The sequence below is a fragment of the Myotis myotis genome, unplaced genomic scaffold, assembly GCF_014108235.1.
Source record: "Myotis myotis isolate mMyoMyo1 unplaced genomic scaffold, mMyoMyo1.p scaffold_m19_p_13, whole genome shotgun sequence".
NCBI classification, from domain to species: domain Eukaryota; kingdom Metazoa; phylum Chordata; class Mammalia; order Chiroptera; family Vespertilionidae; genus Myotis; species Myotis myotis.
Window position 1 is genome coordinate 44638369 of NW_023416317.1, and position 24454 is coordinate 44662822.

A 24454-nucleotide genomic window follows, 5' to 3' on the forward strand; every position below is an offset into this window, starting at 1 on the left:
CAGTGCTGGCTGGAACCATGGTGGTAAGACTGAAGGTGCCAGGATCAAGCAAATGAGCCCATGGATTGACAGGGATGGTTTCAGGGGTTGGGTTTAAGGGAAGGCTATTTGCCTTTATGCATTTCCAGTAAGCCTGGACACCTTGCCTCTCTGCAAACAATCTTTGTCTCAGATAAAAGAGTTAGTTGTTTAACCTGCTGGAAGATTCCCTGACCAGAGGGTTATATGGAATCCAAGCCTTGAGAGCTATTAGTAGGATGAGCATATAATTCATTGTCCAAGTGAGACACATGCAAAAGTGAATGTTTTTGGTTGGGTAATGATTAACTTCAAAATGCATGTACATTAGAAGTGTTCGGGGCACCCCTGGTCCCCCTATCAAGAAGGGGAAGTTGAAAGTTTCTCCTGTTCTGCTCCCAGGATCTCACCTTCTGCAGAGGTGAGGCTAAGTCTTCTCTCTCAACTCTGGCACTATTGGAATGCACACCCCAAGCATTCAGCTGACTTCCAGGCCACTTTTGTTTTTAAATTTTTTTGTCACACAGGATACACTCTGAAGAGAACCTTTCCCGCCATTATAACTCTGTGATGGCTGATCATGCACAATTCCTCACTGAATCACCCCACCCCCCCCCCCCCCTAAGAGCCAGTTCCAAATGGGAGCCACCTCAGGAGCTCATCAGAAATGCCCCAAACCTGCATTCTAACAAGATTCCCAGGTGCTCAATAGGCACAGTATTTGAGAAAAAACTTCCTCAACTTCCACCGACACTGCATACATAACTGAAACACACGTTTCATGAGGCAGTACTTGGCCGATTTTAATAGGAAAAAAACCAAAACGTGCTCACAACTCATTGGATTTTGGCATCCACTTCTGGGCTGCAACTTGTAGTTTGCAAACACAGCCCTAAAGCACCCTGGAACCCTCCGAAGAAGGTGGGGGGGGGGAGGGGGAAGGTGCTTGGGGAGGGTGCTTTGAAAAGTATACACACTTCCTCTGTTCAGTTACTTTGTGAAACGTGTGCGCTTAGTCACCGCAGAGTAAATCCTTGGAGCCAGGACTCCCGGGGGCGGCAAGGGGCAGCTGCAAGTTGGCCAAAGCCCTCGGAGGGGCCGGTCTAAGGGACGTGATTGGCAGCTAGGAGAGAGCGAGCCCGGGCCGCGAGCGGGGAGAGGGAGAAGGCTCTGGGGCGGCGAGCGGTCCTGCCCAGCTGTTGGCGAGGAGTTTCCTGTTTCCCCCCGCAGCGCCGGGTGAAGTTGAGTGAGTCACTCGCGCGCCCGGACCGACGACACGCCCGCGCGCGCACACGCCCGGGACAGGGGGCAGGAGCCGGCCTCCTGCGCTGCTCCCCTCGGCCGCCGGGGGCCTCCCCGCGCCTCGCCGGCCTCCAGCCCCCCTCCTCGCTGCCGAGCCGGCGCCACATCTGGCCCGCACAGCTGCCGGGCCGGCCAGGCGCGGGGTCCCGAGAGGACGCGGCGCGGAGGCGCAGCCAGGGGGTCCGGGAAGGCGCCGGCCGCTGCGCTCGCTCGGGGCTCGGTCTATGCCCAGCGGCGGGGGGCTGCCATGGGTCGGGGGCTGCTGAGGGGCCTGTGGCCGCTGCACATCGTCCTGTGGACGCGCATCGCCAGCACGATCCCGCCGCACGTCCAGAAGTCGGGTGAGTGGCCCGCAGCCGGGCTTGGCGGGGCGCCCGGGGTCCCCACCCGGACTCCCCGCCTCTGCGCTGCGCTTGACAGGCGGTCCCGGGGACGCAGCGCTCGGCGGAAACGGGAACCCTTCCCCTCGGGCATCACGCACCCCGACTCCCTGAGCCACGGGAGTGTGTGAGTTTGTGCTTCCCAGAGAGAAGGAAAGTTCAAGTGGCCGGGGGCGCGGGGAGCGTCTGGCCCCCTTTGTGCGGGCTGGAGAGGCGCTGTGGGTCGGCTGCGCTCGGGGCGCGCCCCAGCCCCCGGAAAGGGAAGTTTGAGAAGTTGGTTATCTGCAGGAGGCAGGGGAACCGCGGCCTGGAGCGGCGGCCGCCAAGGCCGCCAAAGCACTTGGCACACCTGGGGCCCCGGCGGCCCGTGGCGATGCTGCGTGCCTACCCAGGGCTGGCCGAGCCACCCCCATCCACGACCGTCCCTACATCCTTAGCCCCTGGGAAGGGCCACACGCTCCCCCAGACAGGCTTCTTGGCCTGGAGTTACTGGATAGTTAAACTCTCAAGAAAAGAGGCGATTTGCAAAGGAAAGTTATCTGACTCCACCGAAGCCTCGGTTGGCCTGGATGTTTGCAGCGGTTCTCAACCTGTGGGTCGCGACCCCGTTGGGGGTCGAACGACCCTTTCACAGGGGTCGCCTAAGACCATCGGAAAACACATATATAATTACATATTGTTTTTGTGATTAATCACTATGCTTTAATTATGTTCAATTTGTAACAATGAACATACATCCTAGGTATGTATCATATCAGATATTTACATTACGATTCATAACAGTAGCAAAATTACAGTTATGAAGTAGCAACGAAAATAATTTTATGGTTGGGGGTCATCACAGCATGAGGAACTGTATTAAAGGGTCGCGGCATTAGGAAGGTTGAGAACCACTGCTTTAGGGGCTGGGGATGGTCAGGTGGAGATGGAGAATTACTGACCAAGGGCCTGCTAGGGGCTGGGTGCCTGAGTGAGAGGTTGCCTGCAGCAAGACAACCCTATCTTCCGGAGTTGATGGTTCTCTGCAATTATCTTGGTGGAAACGGAAAGGTTAAATGAAAATGGTAAACTGCTGCCCAATAGATCTCTATCTCTAGAGGTTTCTTTTTGGGGGGAGGGGAATAAATGAATTGAATACTTAAAGATGTGTTTTGGAAAGTACCGAGCCCCTGAGACCTTAAAAATTAGACTTTTTTTTTTTTTTTTTTTTTTTTTTTTTGCAGCTAGGATCCATATAGCAGAGTATCTACAACTGTGGTCTGGGTAATTTAGTATTTGGACTTTGCAGGGCCTCAATTTTCCTCATCTGTAAAATGGCATGGTTAGATTTGGATACTTTTCCATTCCCTTCATCTTATGTCCCTCTCCTCCCCCCTGTGGTGACTTGGAGATGCCTGTGTAGATTTGGGATGGAATGGAGAGCATTTGACAGTCCACACTGTCACTCTGAGGCAGAAGTTTGCCTTATCTGTAGGTTTGTCTTGAAGAAATATGCACCAGGTTCTAATTGGTGCATTCCAGACTGTTTGAAGTGGACTGAGAACTTCATATTGAACGTGACATTGGAGATGGGAGTTGTTAATGGAACGAGGAAGAAGCATTATTTTAAACAAAAATTCCTAACACAAATGTGAGTTCTAGAGTTAAATTAAATCCCGGTGTTTCATTCTTGGATGCTGTCCTATATTTCAGCACCAGAATGTTCAATATGTTCAACTGTCTCTGATTATACCCCAGACTCTTAAAAACTGAGTTATAGCTAACTAATAAATACTTTAAATGCACCCTTAATTTTCCTTGTACGTGCAAAATCATTAAAATTTTTGTTTCAGATTACGAAAGAAGGAAATTTGTGGGCTCTGATTTGTTAGGCTTTGTTTACAAGTATAAGATTTATGATTACAAATTCCAGACTCAATAGTTCATGAGTCAGTTTCATTTCATCTATATACACACTTTTAAACAATTAAAAGCCTAGTGGCTTTTTATTTGGGCTTTTAAACAGCTTTACAAACCCCACAGATTTTGTATTTTTATGGAATTAAAGTTTCAAAATGGTTGAACTAAGGAATCATTTTGAATGTGTATTCATTGGAAATTAAATTTTTGAAGCTACTTGAAGGTTGAAAGTACCTGTAGTGAAGATGAGAAACCTAATTTCATGTTACATTTTAATTTTCCATATAAGTAAATGGTTTCAGGATTTTTCTAACATAATTGGTAAACTGCCAAAACATTTTTCAAGATATCTTAATTCATGATAAGATATGAGGAAATACGATTATTTACAGCATCTTATCAGGACACATACACACACACACAAATCCGTGTTCTGTTTAGTAGATAAGTGAGCAGAGGATTTCAATATAAGAAAAAACTTCACTAAGAAATATATTTAACTTAAAAAACTTTTTAGATTAATAGATTCATTTTTCCTTAAATGCTCAGAATTAAGTAATTGCTCTTTTGAGGGAAAACTTTACATGTTGGAAAACTCTCCCAATCTGAAAAATGTGACTTTTATATTTCAAATACCTAATAAGAGTTGTTGACCAAATGTTGGTAGAAGTGTCATACAGATAAACTTTTTTTCCTAAAGTCACTTTAATGATGTGCTTGTTTTGTCAGGGTCAGAAATCAGTAGGCCCAGGATTTGATCTTAGGCCTCATTGCTTTTGTTACCAGAAAGCACATTTTCACTTCTAAGTCACTTCCTTTCATAACATCTTATTTTTTTAACCAGTTATGATTTATACAAAACACTCATCACATTCTGGATTCCTCGCCTTTTTATAGAGATGGCACCCCGCGGTGATGAGTCCGCATTGTCCTCTGTGTAGTCGGCATTAATGCTACATGTTTTGCATTTCAGTTTACCAATCCTCAGTTATGAACCCAACTTTTAAACGTTTTCTTTATTCTTTAACCCTATTTTTCCAATGAAGAATGACACTTCCTGGGTGCCCTTGTAAAAAGTGGCCATTACTCATTCTTCCTTTTCCATAGTATTTATAGTGAGTGCCTCCTTGTGCCAGGCAAGAGGCTCAGACCAGGAGACAGCCATTGAATAAGAGACATGGCCTTTGCCCTCCTTGAGTTTAACATGTGGCAGCCTGTTGAAGGTGAAGAGAATATTCACATTTTAATCCTGAACAGTTGGAAGCATTACTGAGCACTGGCAGTTTATTTTCCAGACCCCTTTGTCCTAAGTCCACTTCCTTGTTGAATGCTAGGGGGTGGGTACATGTTGAATGTTTCCTTCTCAGTCTCTCTGAACATTTTTTTCATTGACTTGTTCTTTTCTATACAGGCCTTGTTACAGGGCCACAGTTGGGCCGCCTCAGTTCTTCAGCCTGTAGCCAGCCTGAGAGACCCATATGTATGTGCTCATCCAATCTTTTTTCCAGCATAGACTTGCAAATAGAGGAGTATAGGGTACAAGCTTTGGAATCAGGCTATCCTGGGTTCCAAACCTACCTCCCATTTACTATCTGTGTAGCCTGTTGCAATGATGTTACTCCTCTAATCGTCATTGCCATCATTTGTAAAATGGGGTTTATGGTGTTCTGCTGAAGATTCAGTGAAATACTGTACTCTAAAGTGCTTAACATAGTGCCTGCAACATAGTAAATTCTCAATAAATACCAGCTTCTATTCTTCCTATTATTAACGCCAGAATTTGACCTCACATGGTCCTCAGTGACCTGTTCCCCTCTGATTCTGCAGCTAACATACCGCCAAGACTCACACTTTCCCAGTCCCCTCTTGCCACCGTGCGCACACATGCTGTGAGCAGTGCAGGCACCTGTGCCTTTGCTCAGGGTGCTGTCTGGAATACCTGCTACCTGGATAATTTCCACTTGTCTTTTAAGACTTAACTCAAATGTCATCTTTTTTTAAGGAAACCTGCTTTGAATGCCTCTGGTTGAGCTGATACCCTCTCCTGGGGCTAGGCCTCTTTTTTAAGCTTGTAACAACCGTTAACAATAGTAAGCCCAAATTATATCTTTATGTGATCACCTTGTTCATTAGGCCTTTAATTCTCTCAAAGGCAAGGGGTGTGGCTTATTCATTCCTCTATCTCCAGGTCTCCTGCAGTACCTGGCACATCACTTACTACCCAGGAAATGCTGAACTCAGCCTCTCCTTCATCCCCCTAGACACAGTGCAACCGGGTCAAGCATTTGAACAACCAGGCAGTCACTCTTTATTGGGAGTTTGGTCTACAGCAGGGGTGGGCAACTCTTCTACTGCCCAGGGCCATTTGGATATTTATAACATCACTTGAGGGCCATTCAGAAGTATCCACTTAAAATTAGCCTGCTGTATTTGGTCAGACATTTAATTAATTCACCCCTAATGCCTTGGCAGGGCCAGACCCAATGATTTTCCAGGCTTTATATGGCCCGTGGGCCGGACATTACCCACCCCTGGTCTGTTGATTCTTTTATTCTGATGAGCTATGGAAAAGAGTGCTGAAATCGTAATTTAGTTTCTAAGTTCCTTTTTTTCATCAGGGTTTTATGTTTTGGTTTATTAGTAGTTGAGCAGAGTTGGTCTAAGGCAGGGGTGGGCAAACTTTTTGACTCGAGGGCCACAATGGGTTCTTAAACTGGACCGGAGGGCCGGAACAAAAGCATGGATGGAGTGTTTGTGTGAACTAATATAAATTCAAAGTAAACATCATTACATAAAAGGGTACGGTCTTTTTTTTTTTTTTTTTAGTTTTATTCATTTCAAACGGGCAGGATCCGGCCCGCGGGCCGTAGTTTGCCCACAGCTGGTCTAAGGGAAGGGTGGTCCTTTAGGGCCACTGACTGCTGAAGAGCAGTATAGCTTTTAGGCCTGATGCAAACCACCAAAGTGGTTTTAAAATAGGGTGCTGAGGAAACAGTTCCTGGCTACAGCTTGGCATCATTTAGTCAATTTCCATGTAAAAGCAGAGCTGTATCCCCTTGTTAGCTTCATCCTTCCAGGGGTTAATCCAGCAGATTTAACTCCTGATTTTCAGTAGAAATGACATAGCAGATATTCATTAGCAGCCGGAAGGCTCACCACTCATCTTGCTCTCCCTCTTTTACTTGTAAATATTTTGCCCCCCAGGTACTTGTTGCTTCTGACAGTCAAGATAATGATGACTGTCTTTGCTTGGCATGTCAGAAGGGTGTGAGCAGGCAAACTGACTCAACTCAGGGTGAAGTGGGGAGAAGGGAGAATCTGCTCTAAGCCAGCCGCTTGACATTCCTTACCTAATTTAATCTTCAGAGGAAACCAGGAAGATAAGGGTGATTATTTTATAAGTTAGGAAGATGGAGTCTGCTCAGGGTCACTTGAGGTGTGTGTGTGTGTGTGTGTGTGTGTGTGTGTGTGTGTGTGTGTGTTCTAAGCTTGCCCTGCTTGCATTGTGCAGGCTCTTTTTCATGGTGCATCTGTGTGTATGCCTGTGTTCGGATGGAAATTAGGGAGAGGGTAAAGGGACATTTCTTTTGAGAAAGGGGAAACTTACCCGCTAATGTCATAAGTTCAGTGCTCCTGATTTCATGATTTGCTTTGCTTGCATGATCTGGCTCCTTCCTGATTATCTTTGCCCAACAGAACATCAAGATGGGGTAGAGTCTCTTTGCACAGGAAACTCTATGGTTCCTAACGGCATCTTGGTGGTGGGACCCACTGCTGGAGAGCCACAGTTTGATCATTTACAGCGGTTATACCTGTACCGTTTTCAAAGGTGTGTAACCGAACCCCAGATTCCAGGCATAGAGGACCGGCACCTGTGTACAGGCCTCAGACCACTGCTGGTCAGGGCAGAGAGAGCAGAATTTATCCTACACAGTGAAGGAGGATGGTTTGACTTTTGAGGTCCAGCTAATTTGAAAACTTGTGGGTGGCTAAGATTCTTCTCTTCCCAGAAGGATCTGGCCTTTTACTTGCCTTGATCAGCATTTTAGGTGTTGGCACTCAACATAGAGCAATTGCCTCCTTGGACACAGTCAACGTGGGATGACTTGCTTAAGCCCTTAAGGGTTTCCTAGCATCTGTGTTTTGTTTACAGGGCTGAAGCTATAGATCAGTAGAATGGATTTAGCTGCAGGCAAAGTGACTATGACTGGTGACATTGTATTTGGGAAAGGCTGCCTGCTTTCAAGACTTGTGGTTCTTTCTTCCTCTTTTGAAAAAATATTTCTGATGAGATATATCCTTTCCCCCAGCCCCCCAATATAAGCTCATCAACCATAGAAGAGTAAAAGGAGCTCTATCATGGGCCTTAGCGGGTACTGCTTTTATTCTTCTCAGGTCCAGCCCCTGTCTACGGGGTGAGCAGATTCCAGACCTCTGAGTCCAAACTCTGCCCTCTTTTTAGATCATGTTTCAGGTACCTGGGAACCCCAAATTCACTGTCCAGACGGTGCCGGACCAGCTTTTACAACCTACATGGACTATTGGTTTTCTCTTCCCGAGGCCTTTATAGCCACTGGTCTGTGTGCCTGAGGGGTGGTTAAGGGACAGCTGTGTATGTGTGGGATGTGTTAAAACTTGGGTGTCCATACACATCTCACAGGTCCCTCTTTATGTGGGAGGAACCAAGCAGTGGAAAGAGGAAAGCAGACTGCGGGCCAGCCCTGGGACTTAGAGTAGTTCAAGAGTTTTAAAGTAGTACTTGGTCTCCTAAGATATATTTTTTAGTCAAGGTGGAAGGATACAACCTATTTTATTGAACTTTTTGCTTTTCTTAGCTTTCAGTACTTGACCTTGGGTATGTGGACCTCCATTTGTTCTCTTGCCCTTGAGCCTTCCAGTATCAGTGGTGGATCTGGCCTCAGCAACCTTCCTGTGTAGAGGTATTGAGGACAAAGGTAGTTTTCCTTGATTGCATCATATTTGCATTGGGGTAGAGACATTGCTTATTATTAAAATGCTAAGAGTTGGTAATCATACTGTTGTATTTCCTTTGGGAAATTCAGTTTTTCATAGTTTTTATGTTCCTGAAGGAAACTTTAGCTTTATTCATTGGACTCCTTCAATTTGCTGTTGCACTTACACATTAAAAAAAAAAAAGTGCCTTCGTTGCATTTTCTTTGTGTATAGAGAACATGGTAATGCTTCTCTGGATGTTTTCTTCTACTAGTGTAAATATTTGACTAGTCCATGGCCTTTTCAATCCTCTTTAAAGAAAACAAGACATTAGAAGAGTGTAAAGTGAAAATCCCTCTGACACTGAAACAGGTATAGGGTTGTCAAAGATATGCTTTTCTTTCTTCTTCTTCTTATTTTAGTTTTTAGAGAACTAGGGATTTGGCAGAACAAACATGAATGTCTTTGAAGAAAAATATGGGGCAGGTGCATATTTTCAGCATGTGCACAGCAGCTCTTTATCTGTTTCAGTTGTAATTCATTGTAGAGGGTTCATTCACTTTGGAGGAAACTCTGCTGCTTTGTGGAGGACTACTGGCCACTCTAAAAACTCTCCAGAACTTCTCTACACAGAGAAATGCAATTGGGTTCATGCTCCCTGTGAGGGGTGTTCCTATCTTGAGGATACTACTCAGGAGCCTTCCTGGACAGGTTTCCCGATAATGTACATAGCTACCCCTTTCTGAGGTCTTGCTACTGCCTGGATCATGCTGAGCACTTCATCTGTATTATGCAACCTTCTAAACAACTCTAGGGGGTAGATTTTATAATGCTCCTTACAAGTCCTCTAGACCAGTGGTTCTCAACCTTCCTAGTGCCATGACCCTTTAATACAGTTTCTCATGTTGTGGTGACCCCCAATTTCATTGTTACAATTGAACATAATTAAAGCATAGTGATTAATCACAAAAACAATATGTAATTATATAGGTGTTTTCCGATGTCTTAGGCGACCCCTGTGAAAGGGTCGTTTGACCCCCAAAGGGGTTGCGACCCACAGGTTGAGAACCGCTGCTCTAGACTGAGATTAGGAAACTTAATGAAGGCCACCCCATTAGCAAATGGATAATACTCTGGTTTGGGGCCCTGGACCTTAATTGTTATGTTTTACTGAGACTAGGCCACCTCAATTGACATAAATCAAGTCTCCACTGTAGCATGGGTTTTGGGAGACTCTAGGGATTAAGAGAAATAATGATAATATTCAACATTTTTCTAACCCTTTAGTATTTTTTATGTTATCCCACTTACTTTCTTTAGCTAAATAAAATGATGTTTGATTCATACTCAGAGTAGTCAAACATCATGCCTGTCTTGTGATCTCAATGGGAAATGAAATATATATACATCAGGTGATAGAGCCTGGGCTGAATCATGGAATAGTTACAGCATCCAAGAGCTTAGGTTTTCTGAGCAGAACAGCCACTTTATTTGGAAGGATTGGGGGAATGCAAGGATGCCTACATATGTGGGGGATGTATATGGTATGCCGAGAAGACTTTATCATGAAGTGAATGGAATTTAACTCAAGTCTGCTCCCTGGTACAGGCCCATCTCCTGGCTCTGGATGGGGCCCTGCCAGTGTGGCTAATGAGTGTCATCAAGTTAAAGAATATTTAAGAAATCTTGCAGTGCCCCGAATACTACAGCTCACATATAAAGGAAATTTGATAGAGGTTATTCCAAATTGAGAGGCACTCCAAACATTTATATGATAGTACTTACAATGAGTTGCGAAGCAGAAAGAAACTTTTCCAAGTTATTCAACAATAAATTACAAATTCTGATTAACAGCTCTAGAGGAAAGATTGAATTATTTTTCTGTTTTCTCTGTGGACAATATTGCAGAATATCCCTGGAACTGGTGGTCAAACAGTATGCAACCAAAAAAAATGTAGTAAAAGTATTTCAGAAGTGTGTCAGGCAGTTAACTAACACACATATTTGTTTTCTTTTAAGTTTTATGTGTGTGTTATTTACAGCTTTTATTTTAAACTAGAGGCCCAGTGCACAACATTCATGCACTGGGGGGCAGGGGGGCGGGAGGAAGGGAGTCCTCAGTCCCTCAGCCCGGCCTGTGCCCTCTCACAGTCTGGGACCCCTCGCTCCTTACCATGAGCCTGGCTTCTGGCTGAGCAGCACTCCCCCTGTGGGAGCGCACTGACCACCAGGGGGCAGCTCCTGCGTTGAGCATCTGCCTCCTGGTGATCAGTGCTCATCATAGCAACCGGTCATTCTGCCATTTGGTTGATTTGCATATTAGGGATTTATTATATAGGATATGTAATTTGTAAGAAGCCATTCTAAATTCTAAATATTCACTTTCATACCTAAATTTCTATTCTTAAGTTTTGTATTCTTTTTCTGAAAAAGTGTCCCTGAAATTTTAAAGTTTCAGCTTCCATGAGACCTGACTCTATGCCTAATGGTAGTATTTGCTTTTTGACTTAGAAAATAAATAATGACTGTTTCCTTCTCCCCATCTTATGGACAAACAGACTTAAGTCTGCATTGTTACATCACCATCTGTCAACTGCCCGCACCCCCCCTTGTAGCTAAACCCCTTCATCATTTCCCTAGTGTAGAAGCCCCATGCCAAGTTGAAAAGAAATCGCAAATATGTAATTATCACAAAACCTTGATCTTGAATGAAAGGTAACCCAGATCTAACCCTTAGCTGGAGATTAAGACTCTCCCTAGGAGACAGCTGGTAAAGACTAAAGCATGTGATACTGGCAATCGAGGTGTCTGGGTGACCTGCTTAAGTCCTTTGGTCTCACTGGGTCTCATTTTTCTTCTGTGCACAGTGATAAGAATTGGACTAGCTGAGATTTTCACTTTTTTTTCTGTTGAAATCTTTCATTCTGTAGGTGAGTTAATAGAGGAAACCATTGAAGTGACTTAGAAAACACAAACTTTAACTAGTCAAAATAGAAATCTGTCAAAAATCGTAACAGGTCAGAACTGACAAATACCACAGACATTCACTTGGAGTTTGTTGGCAATGACTACTGTTAATAAAAGGAAAAGAAACCATAGTTCTTGTGAAAAGTTCCTAGTTCGGGTGCCTGAGCATACATCCTTGACTGAATAGCATGTTGACACCAGCTAGCAATCCTTCCTGCTGAAGAAAAGGCTGACTTGGTTTTGGTGGTAATTCCATTTCTCCTTGGTTGATTATGGTGTTTTCATCCTTCCCTTCCTCTGGGTTGGTTAACATGTCTGTGAGGATTTTCCCTAAGGTAGAGACTTGTGAAGTGCTTGGCCATGTCTAGGAAAAGAAAGCTCTCAAGGAGCGTCTATGTTTTGGGGGGAAAAGAAAGGAAACTTGTCTGAATATAATTAGTCATCTGTTGCCTTTCAAAGATTTCTCCACCACTTTTCTTAAAATACTCCCAGAAAAGACAGAATTTGCTACACATTGGCAGTTTTCATACTGCTCTTTTGGGCAGGGGAGTCGCTGTGAGTCCCATAATTGCATTTCTGTAGAAAGTGTTTTACACTTTACATAATGTGGTCTGCAGATGCTGCTTAGCACAGAGAAGCCTTCTAACTATTGTTGTGAATGACTATCTTGTTGCTACATATCACATTTATGTTTTATTCTCTAAAACCCATAGTATTGGGTAAAAAAGTGATAAAAATTTCCTTAAATATATGAAAAGGAAAAAAAAACACCCCAAAATAATATTTTGTATTCACTATTCTGGATTCCCTTAACATTGTTATAAAATAATTAAAATAAAACAATCTAACCCCTCTCCAGACTCTTTTTTTTTATTTCAGAGAGGAAGGAAGAGGAAGAGAGAGGTAGAAACATCAATGATGAGAGAGAATCGTTGATTGGGTGCCTCCTGTACGCCCCACTATAGGCATTGAGCCCCCAACCTGGGCATGTGCCCTGAATGGGAATCGAACCATGACCTCCTGGTTCATAGGTGGATGCTCAACCACGGAGCCACACTGGCTGGACGGCACTCTTACTTTTATCCTTATGATTCCTGTTATAACTAATCGTATAATTTTTATTGCCTCTCTTATCACCTATTTATTTATTCTAATGAGCAACAGGCCAGCCAGTCTTTTGCTTTGTTGCTATCTCTTGTTTTCCATCACCTCCAGCTTGCAACCCTGCTTGTTCTTCCTCACTCTTTCAGGAGCCCCATTCCTCTTTTAACTTTACCTGTCATGCCTCTCAATGTGCACTGAGGCCCAAATCTTGAGTTTGAGCATTCTGACCCTCTAAACGATGCTTTTTATATCATCCCCTGATAACGGCAACTAAAGATGTTCTACTGACTTGCTACTGCAACGGTGGCCCAGGGACCACCAGCATCAGCAGCACGGAGAGCTTATTGGAAATGCAGAACGCCGGGCCCCTCTCCAGACCTACTGCGTGGGAACCTGCATTTTAACAAGATTCCCCAGGTGACTCATTGACGTCACTAGACTACTAGAAGCACTGCTCTAGTAGCATGGAAGCATTTTCCACAGAGGAGTGCAGCGATCTGCACTGATTTCAGTAGATCAGACCCAGCTCGTTTCTGGCACTGAGCAAGAGAAGGTTCAAGGAAGAGTAGCTCCAGGTTTTATGAGGGTGTTTTGACTCCTCAGCCCCAAAGCCCCGTTTAACTGGTTGTAACTAATACTCTAAGGTAGCAGAAGAGAGAAGGCATTGACGGCAGGTCAATTAATACGTTAGTTTTAACCAGTCTGTTTCCCCAAAGCACCCTTCATGTTCTTTCCTCCACTGAATGTCCCTTGACCACCAACAGTGGGTGCCAGGGAGCCGTTCCTCTGCTGAATTCACAGCACTCATCATGTTTACTCACCAGGCATCTAACAGTTGGCCTTGACAGTTGTAGGCCTTACTTAAGAGCTATTCTACCTTAGCATTACTTAAAATCCATAGCACTCTACTGTGTCCAACGTATGTACCCAATAATTGAATGAATTGATGTCAAGTTTTTCCAGAAAGTAGTGCTACTCATTAATATTTTTAAAAAATCTTCTTTTGTCTTCAGAAACTTATCTGGCTGCTGCTCAGTGAGGACTCACTAAATTTTTCCTCTCCAGGTTTATTTTAGACGGTTCTGAGAATACCGTTCTTGGCTGTTTCATTGACTGGCTTCTGTATTTTACTCACCGAAAGGCAATTTCTTTGCCCCTCGATTATTTTTTTCTTCAAGTATTATGGGTCCCTATCAGTCACAACAACCGGTTCTCATGGCCACTTTCTGAGTTTTCCAAATCATTTTCTTTTCTGACCTATTGTTTTTCTTTTGATATCTTAACTATACGTAGAAAACAAGAAAAAAAGAATAGTGAAGGACTTTCCATTGCAACCTCTATCTCATGTCGTTTCCTGTTGCATCAAACGTCAACTTATTTATCAGAATAATTTTAAAATCTTAATACCTAGAATCTCTTAATCAGACATTTATTTACAAGAGAAAGCTAGTTACATGAAATGCATAACCGTTCGGTTTCATTTTTGCTCTTACATTATGTTACCACAATGCAAGGCTAACTCTTCTTCTCTGTCATCTGTAAGAATCTCCTCATTGGTTTCTGCCCATGGCCACCCCATGTCCCTTATCTCTTTCACACCTATACATTGTTATCAGTTAACTCTCCCCCCATCTCCACACACATCATTTTGAATAGGTGGCCTCTGTTAGAAAATCTTCCTTGGATCCTCTCCCTGGAATCCAGGTGATTACATGGCCCTGGCTTCCTCTTTGAGGGCGGAGGCTGACTCAGTGACCCTGGCTCCTAAGACACACAGACGGGACACAGGGCTGTTTGATGGCCCCATGCATGGAGTTGACCAGCCTTGTTTTTCACTTCCTTTGCGCATGCTCCAGGCCCTGGCTCCACTCCAATCAGGCTTTCTCACACATTCTTTTGCTTTCCAATTTTCTAACTTGTGACTTTCTGCTCCTCCCAATTTTTCCCATTTTCCACCTAGACCTTATAATACCTCCTCCTTCTGAAATAATGCATGACTACATGCCACTTCTTCTATTTCATCTTTCTGTTATTATTCCAATCAGAATTCCCTTTTTAATCTTCACAGTCTCTCTAACAGGCCTTGCTTCTCACTCAGATGGCCTTGGCCATTGGGCTACCTGTGGCTGTTTTTGTGTGTGTGTGTTTCAACTCTCTTACTAGGAAGGAGAACCATCTCATTCTTCTCTAGCACCCAGCACACATTTCACTAAAATACTGTTGCTATCTGGAATTCATTACTTTTAAAGGCCAGGGAAATACTGCTTATAAATCCAAGACGGGGTGACAGGACACACACACACACACGTTTTTCCCCCTAGACTGCTTACCTTTTCACCACCAAGTGTGTCTGTCATCCATGGCTGTGTTATTTATAGCCACCTACAGTGTTGCTTGAGAGAACGTGGGCTTATGGGAAATTTCAGATGATCTGATATGTGTGAGTTGCTCTTTACAGTGGAGGTTTCCTCTGTCTTCAGTCTTCAGTGTCTGTGAGTTTGGGGGAACAGTAGTCTGTGGGTGTTTAGGGTTGTTTTTCCATCCATTGCAGGCTGCCTTTGATTCATTTATCTTCTTGTGTGTGAATTTTTTTATAGAGAGCCAACATGTTATGACTGGAGAGGCCAGAAAAAGTCATAAAGGAAACCATCCCATCTGACTCAGGACAATTTTTGCCACTCCCGCCTTTCACTTGTATGAATCATAGGTTATCTCCTGTCATTGGGGTGGTTGGAGAAGGGCCGTTGAATGAGAGGGTCTTGCTTGGTGCATGGTGAGTGTCTGAAGACATTGATACTCTTCTACTGGCCTGAGGGCGAACATCCCATATTGCAAAGGTGACTTCTGGTTGTACTTTTTGGAAAGCCCCTTCAAGGGCGCATGCTAAGGAGACTTAAATATGGAGGCCTTCTTCGATGGGTGCCTCATAGGAATGAGTCTCAAAGGTCCAAGGATGTTCTTGAAAGTCTTTAGCTTCTTCTCCCACCATCATCTCCATCAGCTCCCCGTGAAGCACCGGTCCCCCACCCGCCCCCCATGAATGCGAGTATAGAAACCAGAGGTAGTACACTTCCTGTGCCTGCCCAGCTTCCAGACCAGCCTCCCTTCCAGCTGGCTCATCATCACCCATAGAGCCCTTCCTCTCTGGGAATTCTGGAGCCACCAATGACTTTATAACATTAAACATGGACGAGCAATGGGAGAGAAAGGAGGTGAAATAAGAATTTTATGTCTTCATTTCCTGGGGCACTTACTGGAAATGGTTGAGACAGAGTCCTTTAAATTTGATGTACCATTGGTAAGCTTTCAAACTGCCGAAAGCAATTACCTTCCAAGATTTTGACGATGATGTTGGTGAGGATGTTTGTGGTAATTACATAATCACATATTTATTCAGCACTATGCAAAGTATTTTGTCCAGCTCAGAGTGTTTCCTGTTACCAGTTTGTTAGTGAAATGCTTATGTTGCCTTCAGGGCACAGGGAGGGGGGAAATCTAGTTTCTTAACTGTTCAGTGTTTAGTTCTTGAATAACTATTGGAGATCAAATGCATCCTACTCCAAGCCTAATGGCTTTGCTACTCCTCGAGGTGTAACTTCTTTGCTGTAGAAGCAATTGACTAAATGTTAGATGTCTGCATTACTTGTGTTCTGCTGGTCAAAACAGTTTTGCTCTTCTCGTTACATCTTTAAGTTATGGGAAAGGAAGCCCCAAACACTACTTGACCTCTGATACAGTGTACTATTTTGATTATTATCAGTACTTTAATACAAGTTTGATTAAAGAGACTTCTGAGTGAGCTGTTGAAAATCTTGGGAAAGTCTGATGGATCCGGCATCACCTCTCTTAAATCACCTTCCCATGTTACACAAGATGGTCACGGAGGCAGACTTGGCCCCTGTTCTCTAAATTGAAGTGCCTTCAATTTATAAGAAAAGGAAGGGGCGAGAGTGGGTACTTAATGACTGTGCTGGTGGCCAGCAGACGCTTGTGTGCACTTTGGCAGTGGTGACCAGGGCTCAGTAGAGAGTTTGCATTGTAATGAACATTTCTGTCCGCAGTCCTCTTGGGTGCATATCTCTTGAGAACAAAGTGTTTTGGTTTTTGTTGTTGTTAAAATAGCTGTCAAATAAGTATTCAAAGTGCAGCAAACATTATAAAAATAGTCATTTGCCTACATGTCCAGGCAAATGAAAACTAGTGCCAGGAACACAGAAAAGAGAAATGATTTGAATAACTTTACTATCATTGCGGCTTCTGGGGGAAATAGCACCAGTGTGAGCACAGTCTAGCCTGGCAACCTTGACCGTGCCTGGTGATAATAATTTTTAAACAATCTCTCAGGTTAATAGGATGCTTTATTGTCCATAAAACAGTTTCACTCACATGCCATATTTAATTCTGGAAGCAGTCCTTTAGGATGGGTATAATGATCCTGCCTTACAGATCATATGAAAATGGAGACCCAGAAAGATGATAACTATCTGAGGCATTGCAATGGATCACCAATTTGTCTTTCCATCATTTTACCATGTTTAGTCCTTGTGTTCTGCTCGCTGCTTGCTTTCTGACTAAACCTAAGTTTAAAAACTAGGGTCCCGTAGTGTTTTTGTATTTCCGTAGCTAAATTGCAGAAGAAGGGGATGGAAGGATTGATATCAGAAGCCTTGTTCTGTGCCTCGAAAATTAGAAGCCACATATAGGACTGGAGAATTTCCTCTTTCAAATATGCATGTCTTTGAGAGTTTTGTCCACCAGTCTTACTGGAGTTCAAGCTGTGTAATGAGTCATTTTTTACCCCTTTTTCATGTGGGGATAATTTCTCTTTTAAGCACCATGTGGTCTGTCTCCTTGAGGGCATGGTCAGTAGACAGATGTTGCCATTTATAAAACGTTGTGGTAGTTGCTACAGTCCTGTAGCTTTGCTCTTTCCCAGAGCTTCAAGAGCTTAACATAATCAGCGGAGGGCATCCGTACATAGGAAGGGCGCTTCTTCACCATGTCAGCCTAGAGGTCAAGTATTGTCCGGGGCTTCCTTTCACAGAATTTCTTGAAGATGAATATCTCAATAAAGATACTGAGAAGAACAACATTGTTTTGAGTGGCATAACCCGAATCACACAGATATCTCATATTTAGTCAAGTTGCTTTCATAAAGAAGTTATACCTTGAGTAGCAAAGCCTACTTCTTGTATGACTATACTATTTTCAAAGGATATGGTAAATAATGATCTCAATTAGCAGAAACTGTACTTGGTTTGCCAGACAGAACGCTAATTTGTATTCTTGCTTTCCTGCAACTTGCTCTGCATAAACGTTATTTCCCCCACCACATAAAAAGAGAAGTTGAGTCATGATGTTGTTTTACTTAATTTTGGTTAAGGAAGCCCATCAAATCAGCTCCCACACTAACATGGACTTCTTTCTCTTCCTTTCCACTAGTATTCATCAGGACGATTTCCCCCAGGGACTTGGAACTGACAATCATTCTGATTTTTCCTTCTCAGTGAAAATTTCCTAGAAAAGATGAGCTTCACTAAATAATGACTGGGCTCATGAATTTATAATTGGAGAGTTTTTCTTGGAAACTATCATAGGTTTAGGTTTTACATTTTCATAAACTTCAAAAAAAAAAAAAAAGGATTTCCAAGTAAACCTTCCGGAATAATACCTTTTATGTATAATCCTTTAAAAATTGTAATTTTTACATACTGAATTCTCTTAAGGCAAATGTCATTGTACCAAGAATAACACTCAACGTCTGCACATTTCAGGAATGGTTCCCCAGATCTGGTATATAGATGGTACTCAATATATATTTGTTTAATGGACTAACAAAGAAAAATATCACAGAGATTAGGAAAAGAAATTAAAGTATAGGAATATATTGACTTAGGAGTTATCTGTTGTGTGTTATATCTATTTAGCTTTGAGATTTTTCTGAAGGACAGTCTTATCCACAACTGTTAACTGGTCTAAGGAACTGTTTATTTACCTTTTAAACTTGTTTGCTAGATTATCTAAAGGAAAATGCATTTTCTCACGTTTGCTTGAATTCACTATTCATTTTGCCTCATGGGGTCAAAACACTTTAGAATTCAGCTTTCTCAGGAAACCTGTTCCTCAGATCTTTCAAAATGAGCTTCCTTTAAGCTTATTGTCTCCTTGGTGATTGGGAAAGAATTTCCATCCTTTAATAAGATAGGAACTTGTAAAATCCGTACTTAAAAATTAATCAAAAGATCCTCTTCCAGGAAGAATTGTACAATAACAACCAAATCCCTTAGGGCTGGTTATGTTTATGATCCCTGCCTCATCCTAAAATATTAGAGTTTGAGTCACATAAGAAAACTATTTGGGTTGGGCTTGACTCTACCTGTGCCCATGTATAATAAGATTCTGTGATAATGTTGTTTGTGATCTTCCTTAGCAGCTGGGCAAATGGAGACACATCGCTCACAGGCCTGGTCGCCCCTAACCCCGTGCTGTCACAGCCCCTATCTCTAAACCCTAAGCTTATTTCTGTTAAGTTTTTACTCCATATAAAATAAATCCTTTACCGAAATGTTGTTTTTCCAACTCTAGGGGACATTACAATCGTTTAGAGAGCTTGTAAAAACAATTCTAAGGCCTGAGCCTAACCCCTAGAAGTTCTGATTTATTTCCCCTTGGTAGGTCTCTGGCACCAATCCCCAGATAATTCAGATGTGGGACCCAGGCTGAGAAACACTGATGCAGCCTATTCCAGATAGGTTACAAATGGGGAATTTGATCAGAGAGGTCAAGGTACTTACTTGATATTCCCCAGCAAAGAAGTACCATTTATGGGGTTCAAAACCTTCCATCTTCTGACTGTATTACTAAATCCAGTATAACAGAAATGAGGCAGTTTTTGGAGTAGAGCTATGGGAGAATGAAAATCCCTTTACTTATGGAAACTCACCTGCAGAGTGGGGTAAAATAGATGCCCATCTAAAAGGCTACCTCACAATGAAGGGGAATAAAAATCAAGGCCAGAGTAGACAGACTGGAAGATTGGGTAGGCAGTGAGTAGTAAGGACTTTCCGAAGGAGAAAGCAGGTGGCAGGATTGTCTACTTGTTAGCCCCAGAGTTGTACTTCCCTACCTTCTTCAAGGAAACAGAGGGGGAGCTGGGAAGCTGCCTGCTGGCATTTTGTCCACTGACCACACAGAGGAAGTGCTCCAGCTTCCCCGAGCCACATCCAGTGTGGACAGTAGCATGCTAACTGCTCGGGCCTCTTTTCCTGGACAGTGTCAGACACCAGGTGTCCTAGGAGAAGCCTTTCTCGGAGTCCCTTCTCCCAGTCACACGAAGAGGTTACTGAACCCTTTCGGGGGCCTGGGCAGACCGCCTTGGGGATCATGCCTTGGCCATGCACTGGTAGATCTTGCAGGGAGGTGGAAATGCTGGGGGTGGGAAAGGCAGTGAACTGAGCACAGGGTTTTTGATTACCTTTCTGTTGTTCAGAAGAAAGGTAATCAGGTATGGAGGCCATAAATGCCAGCCCATGTAGTTTAGGCTTAAGTCTCTGTAGTTTAGGCTTGAGTCACTGACAGATTGCAAGTAGAAGAATGACATAAGTAAACCATTGCAAGGCCAGGAGTTTGTCATGATGTGAAGGTAACACATCTCTTTCTTCCTTTCCCATAATGCCTTGCAATAGCAGAGGCAGTGGGGCGCATCAGGACCTCCCTGTGCACCCTGTGAGCACATGGGGGGTAGGATTCCTTGACAGCACTTCACAATTTTTAAAAACAATCATTCCTTCTTTGCACCTGAAAAGATGTGTGGGGAAGCTCTTAAGAGTCCCAGAACTTCCCTTAGGTACTATCTAGTAGAGACCTCACTCCATGCAAAGTAGCCTGCTGAATCCTCTGGGGTAAAGTGTAAACAAAACAAAACAAAACAAAACAAAACAAAACAAAGAAGGACACAAATACATTAATTCCAGAGAGTGCCTTATTTTGCCTGGGCCTCATTCATGTTCCTGATAAGCTCACACTTCAGTTATCTCATATGATTCATGTACTTTTGGAACTCTGAAGAATTTAGACTTTCACTTGGGGAGAACCTTGGTGGAATACTTCTCTAACACCATAGTCAGCAAACTGCGGCTCGCAAGCCACATGCGGCTCTTTGGCCCCTTGAGTGTGGCTCTTCCTAAGCCTTAGGAGTACCCTAATTAAGTTAATAACAATGTACCTACCTATATAGTTTAAGTTTAAAAAATTTGGCTCTCAAAAGAAATTTCAATCATTGTACTGTTGATACTTGGCTCTGTTGACTAATGAGTTTGCCAACCACTGCTCTAACATATAAGCCATTTTAACAGGCTTGAGACTGGGAGGTTGGGTTGATTATATAACATATATAAACCACTGCAAGGAATTCATCAGGGTCTAGAGCAGCGGTTCTCAACCTGTGGGTCGCGACCCCTTTGGGGGTCAAACGACCCTTTCACAGGGGTCGCCTTAGACCATAGGAAAACACATATATAATTACATATTGTTTTTGTGATTAATCACTATTTAATTATGTTCAATTTGTAACAATGAAATTGGGGGTCACCACAACATGAGGAACTGTATTAAAGGGTTGCGACATTAGGAAGGTTGAGAACCAATGGAAGGTGGCCAATATCCCAGAAACTTGGTATTTTGGAGCCCTTTTAACTTCATAATCTCTATGATGATATCAGGGCAAATTATATAGTGATTTTAGAGAGCAGCACTATCCAGTAAGACTTTCTGCCTTGATGAGAATATCTTATATCTATGCTGAGGTAACCATTAGCTACCTGTGGCTTGCAATGTGGCAGGTGCAGCTAAGGAACTTCATTTTAAATATTATTTTATTTCAATGAACTTAAATGTCAACCGGCACTTGTAGCAACCATTGGCTACCATAATAGCAGAACAGTTGTAGCATATCCTTTAAATTCCCATTTTCCTCAAATCCAATACTGAAGTCTATTGAAGTCATTTCTTAGCACCTATAATCATAATGAGAGAGATTACATTATTTGTACTTTTCCATTCCTGTACTTTGGAATTACACAGACCGTTTCTATCCTGGGTACACAATATTTTAATGCTTATGGAAATACCCTTAGTAATACACTCTAATTATAATACTTCATTGTGGGAGGATCCAGCCAGGTCTCTTTCATCACCTGTGTTTTTAGTTTTAATCTTAAAAAGGCTGTAAAACTAGTGTCCTGCAGGAGAAAAATATGCTTAAAGTGTATGTTCATGGTGTGCTAGGGATTATAAAGCATTCAAACTCCTGGACAAACTGGCTAAAGAGAAGTCTAAGAGGCAGGTAAATGTCTCTAAGGAGAAAGGATGCCCTTGGATATAGCTTCTATCGCAGAAGTCCGGGGGAAGTGGCTACCCTGAGGCTACTGGGATTTTCCCTGGTGAATACATTCTTCCTGCGTTGGTCACCTCTCTGCTATGTTTTAGAAACTCACCCTTATTTGGCCGCCTGTGAATTAAACCCTCCGAAAAACCTTGACAAAAAAGGCCGGTATTTTTTCTGAGATGTTAATTTCCTTGCTGTAGGCTCATGTGGGCTTTGACTGGAAACTTAATCTGTGTACTTCAGCTCTGAGTTACGTTTCAGCCGTGGAAATGGGGCTTACTAGGAATTACTTAATACCTTCGGAGTCTGAGGAGCCTGACTTTTTTTTTACAGTCTTTTATCTTAGGCACAGGGATTTGCATTTTGAGAGGTTGTGCCAGCTGACTTGAGCCCTCACAGGTTTCAGCTTGTTGCACACCCAGTTCGGTCCATTTTTCTTACTTCTGGAAACTTCTGCTGCTGCCACTCATGGCTTATAGGTTTACTGTGGAATCTAGCCCTTGTCCTTAATTGTCTTCTGCCCCTATCTCAGCAGGAATAGTACAGACAGCTAGTCATTTAATACAAAACACATTCCTTAAGAAATCAGGATGGAAATTTAAGTACAGATGGCCTCCAAGCCAGTAGGCCCGGCTCCTTCCAATGGGACATCCGTCCTAGCTCTGCCTGTTTCTCCTTCCACGTCCTGTAGCCTTTGCGTTCGGGTCTTGGATTTCATTCCATCAGTGTTGTCCAGGAGAACTCTCTGTGGTAATGAAAATGTTCTATGTCTACGTAGCCTGGTCACATGAGGCTACTAAGCACTTGAAAATGGCTACTGCAACTTGAAAATGAGAATGTGCTTTTATTGAACTAAAGTTGAATTTAAAAGCCTCTGGCCATCGAATTACACAGTGCAGCTCTGGATTGTCCCCCTGACTTCAGAACTGTGTTTTGAGAGAAGCTACTTCTCCTGGCTGTTCCATGATCCTGCACCTTCATGAACAAGCTCTTCCCAGAAAAGAAACTTTTGACTTCTGAGCTGACTTCTTTATACAGCAAATTTTGACTAATGAACGTTGAGCTTTTTTAAAAAAACAACAACAACCCTCCATGCCTGGGTTCAACATTTCCCCCCCCCATTGTCCTAGTCCTTCTGTGACCGCATCTTTATTCCTCGTCCAACAACTGCAAATAAATACTATTTTTTTTAAACAAGTGAGAGGAATTTCCCAGAAGGGTAAAAGCTTTCTCCAGGAATTAAGAACAGGATATGAAACTTGGCTTTAGAGGACTTGGGGAAATGGAAAGCTGGGAACAAGTGTTTATTGAGTACCGGCTCCCCTGTTCTAGGCAGTGTTCAGGATGCTGGAGAACAGCAGAGAACTAAACAAAATCCATGTGTACAAGTTAGCAAACAGAATTCTACTCATAGGCCAGGGATGGTGTATGCAAGCCAAGAGGCAGGGAGCGATGGTGAGTGTTTGTAATTTCAGAAGGGTTGTCACATCCCTATGTGAAGAAGGCAGATATCTGGGGTAAGAACATTTGAGTTGGAGGGAACAAGTTTAAGTGCCCTCAAACCAGAGTGTGCTTCTCATCTTTCCCGTTACCTTCAGTTATCCGTGGTCTGTCATCTTTGCTTCTCTCTTTTTACATTCGATCCCATTGAAATGGAGCCAATTGTAGTCCTTTGGTGTTGGTAAAGAGATGATACTGAGTTATATCTTGGCTGTCACTTTTTAAGTTTAACAAATAAGATTGCATGGAGGGCCATTTGAAGGTACAAACATTAATTGCATACCAGCGATTGCTGTCTTAAGAACTAGAAAGTATTTTAATTTGATTTTCTAGTCAAAGGTAATCCAAAGCATTTCACAGTTTAAGTTACTTATTGCACCCTATCTCTAGTAGGAAGTGTAATTTCAGTATGAAAATGTGGTCATTCCTCCTCGATGCTAGGAGCCCTCCACGTTCCAATATTATGTGAGAAGAATGTACTTCAAGACCTGGAGTGTAGTTCTCATTTTCCATATTAAAATGGCTCCTGGGATCTATCTTGACTCTACTGCAGCCTGTTGACAATGTCATCATGTCATCATATTATTCTCTCTTCTCCCCAACTTGAGTTGCATTGTTATGGCTTAGAGAGAAGTTGGGTTTTCACTCATTGGAGGATTGCATCAGACAAATGGCAGCTACATACCTTTATCATAGTTATTGCAAATAACTTGAAGGTCATGACAGCAATGAATAATGCCCAGGAAAGGCAAAGACCAGCCTCACATTTTCTCATCCGACTGCACTGTGAGAAAACAAGTGAAGTTGCCCAGTTTAAGGGCAGATTCTCAGATTTCGTTTCAAATTTCCTGCCCTTTGTTGTCTTTGCTTGAAGCCTTGACAATGCTTGAAAATTGTTTCTTTTTAATTTCACTTCCTCTGCTTGAAAAACATGAAGTATGTATGT

At 43.0% G+C, this 24454-nt stretch overlaps 1 protein-coding gene across 1 annotated transcript in view; it reads left to right on the top strand.

Annotated features, from left to right (window-relative positions):
- Nucleotides 1-1304: 1304 nt before the first annotated feature.
- Nucleotides 1305-24454, top strand: part of TGFBR2 (transforming growth factor beta receptor 2) — a 79170-nt gene continuing 56020 nt past the window's right edge. Inside the window, exon 1 of the mRNA XM_036332834.1 lies at nt 1305-1661. Coding sequence (XP_036188727.1) covers nt 1568-1661 — 94 coding nt within the window. The 5' untranslated portion in view covers nt 1305-1567. The remainder of the gene's footprint in view (nt 1662-24454) is intronic.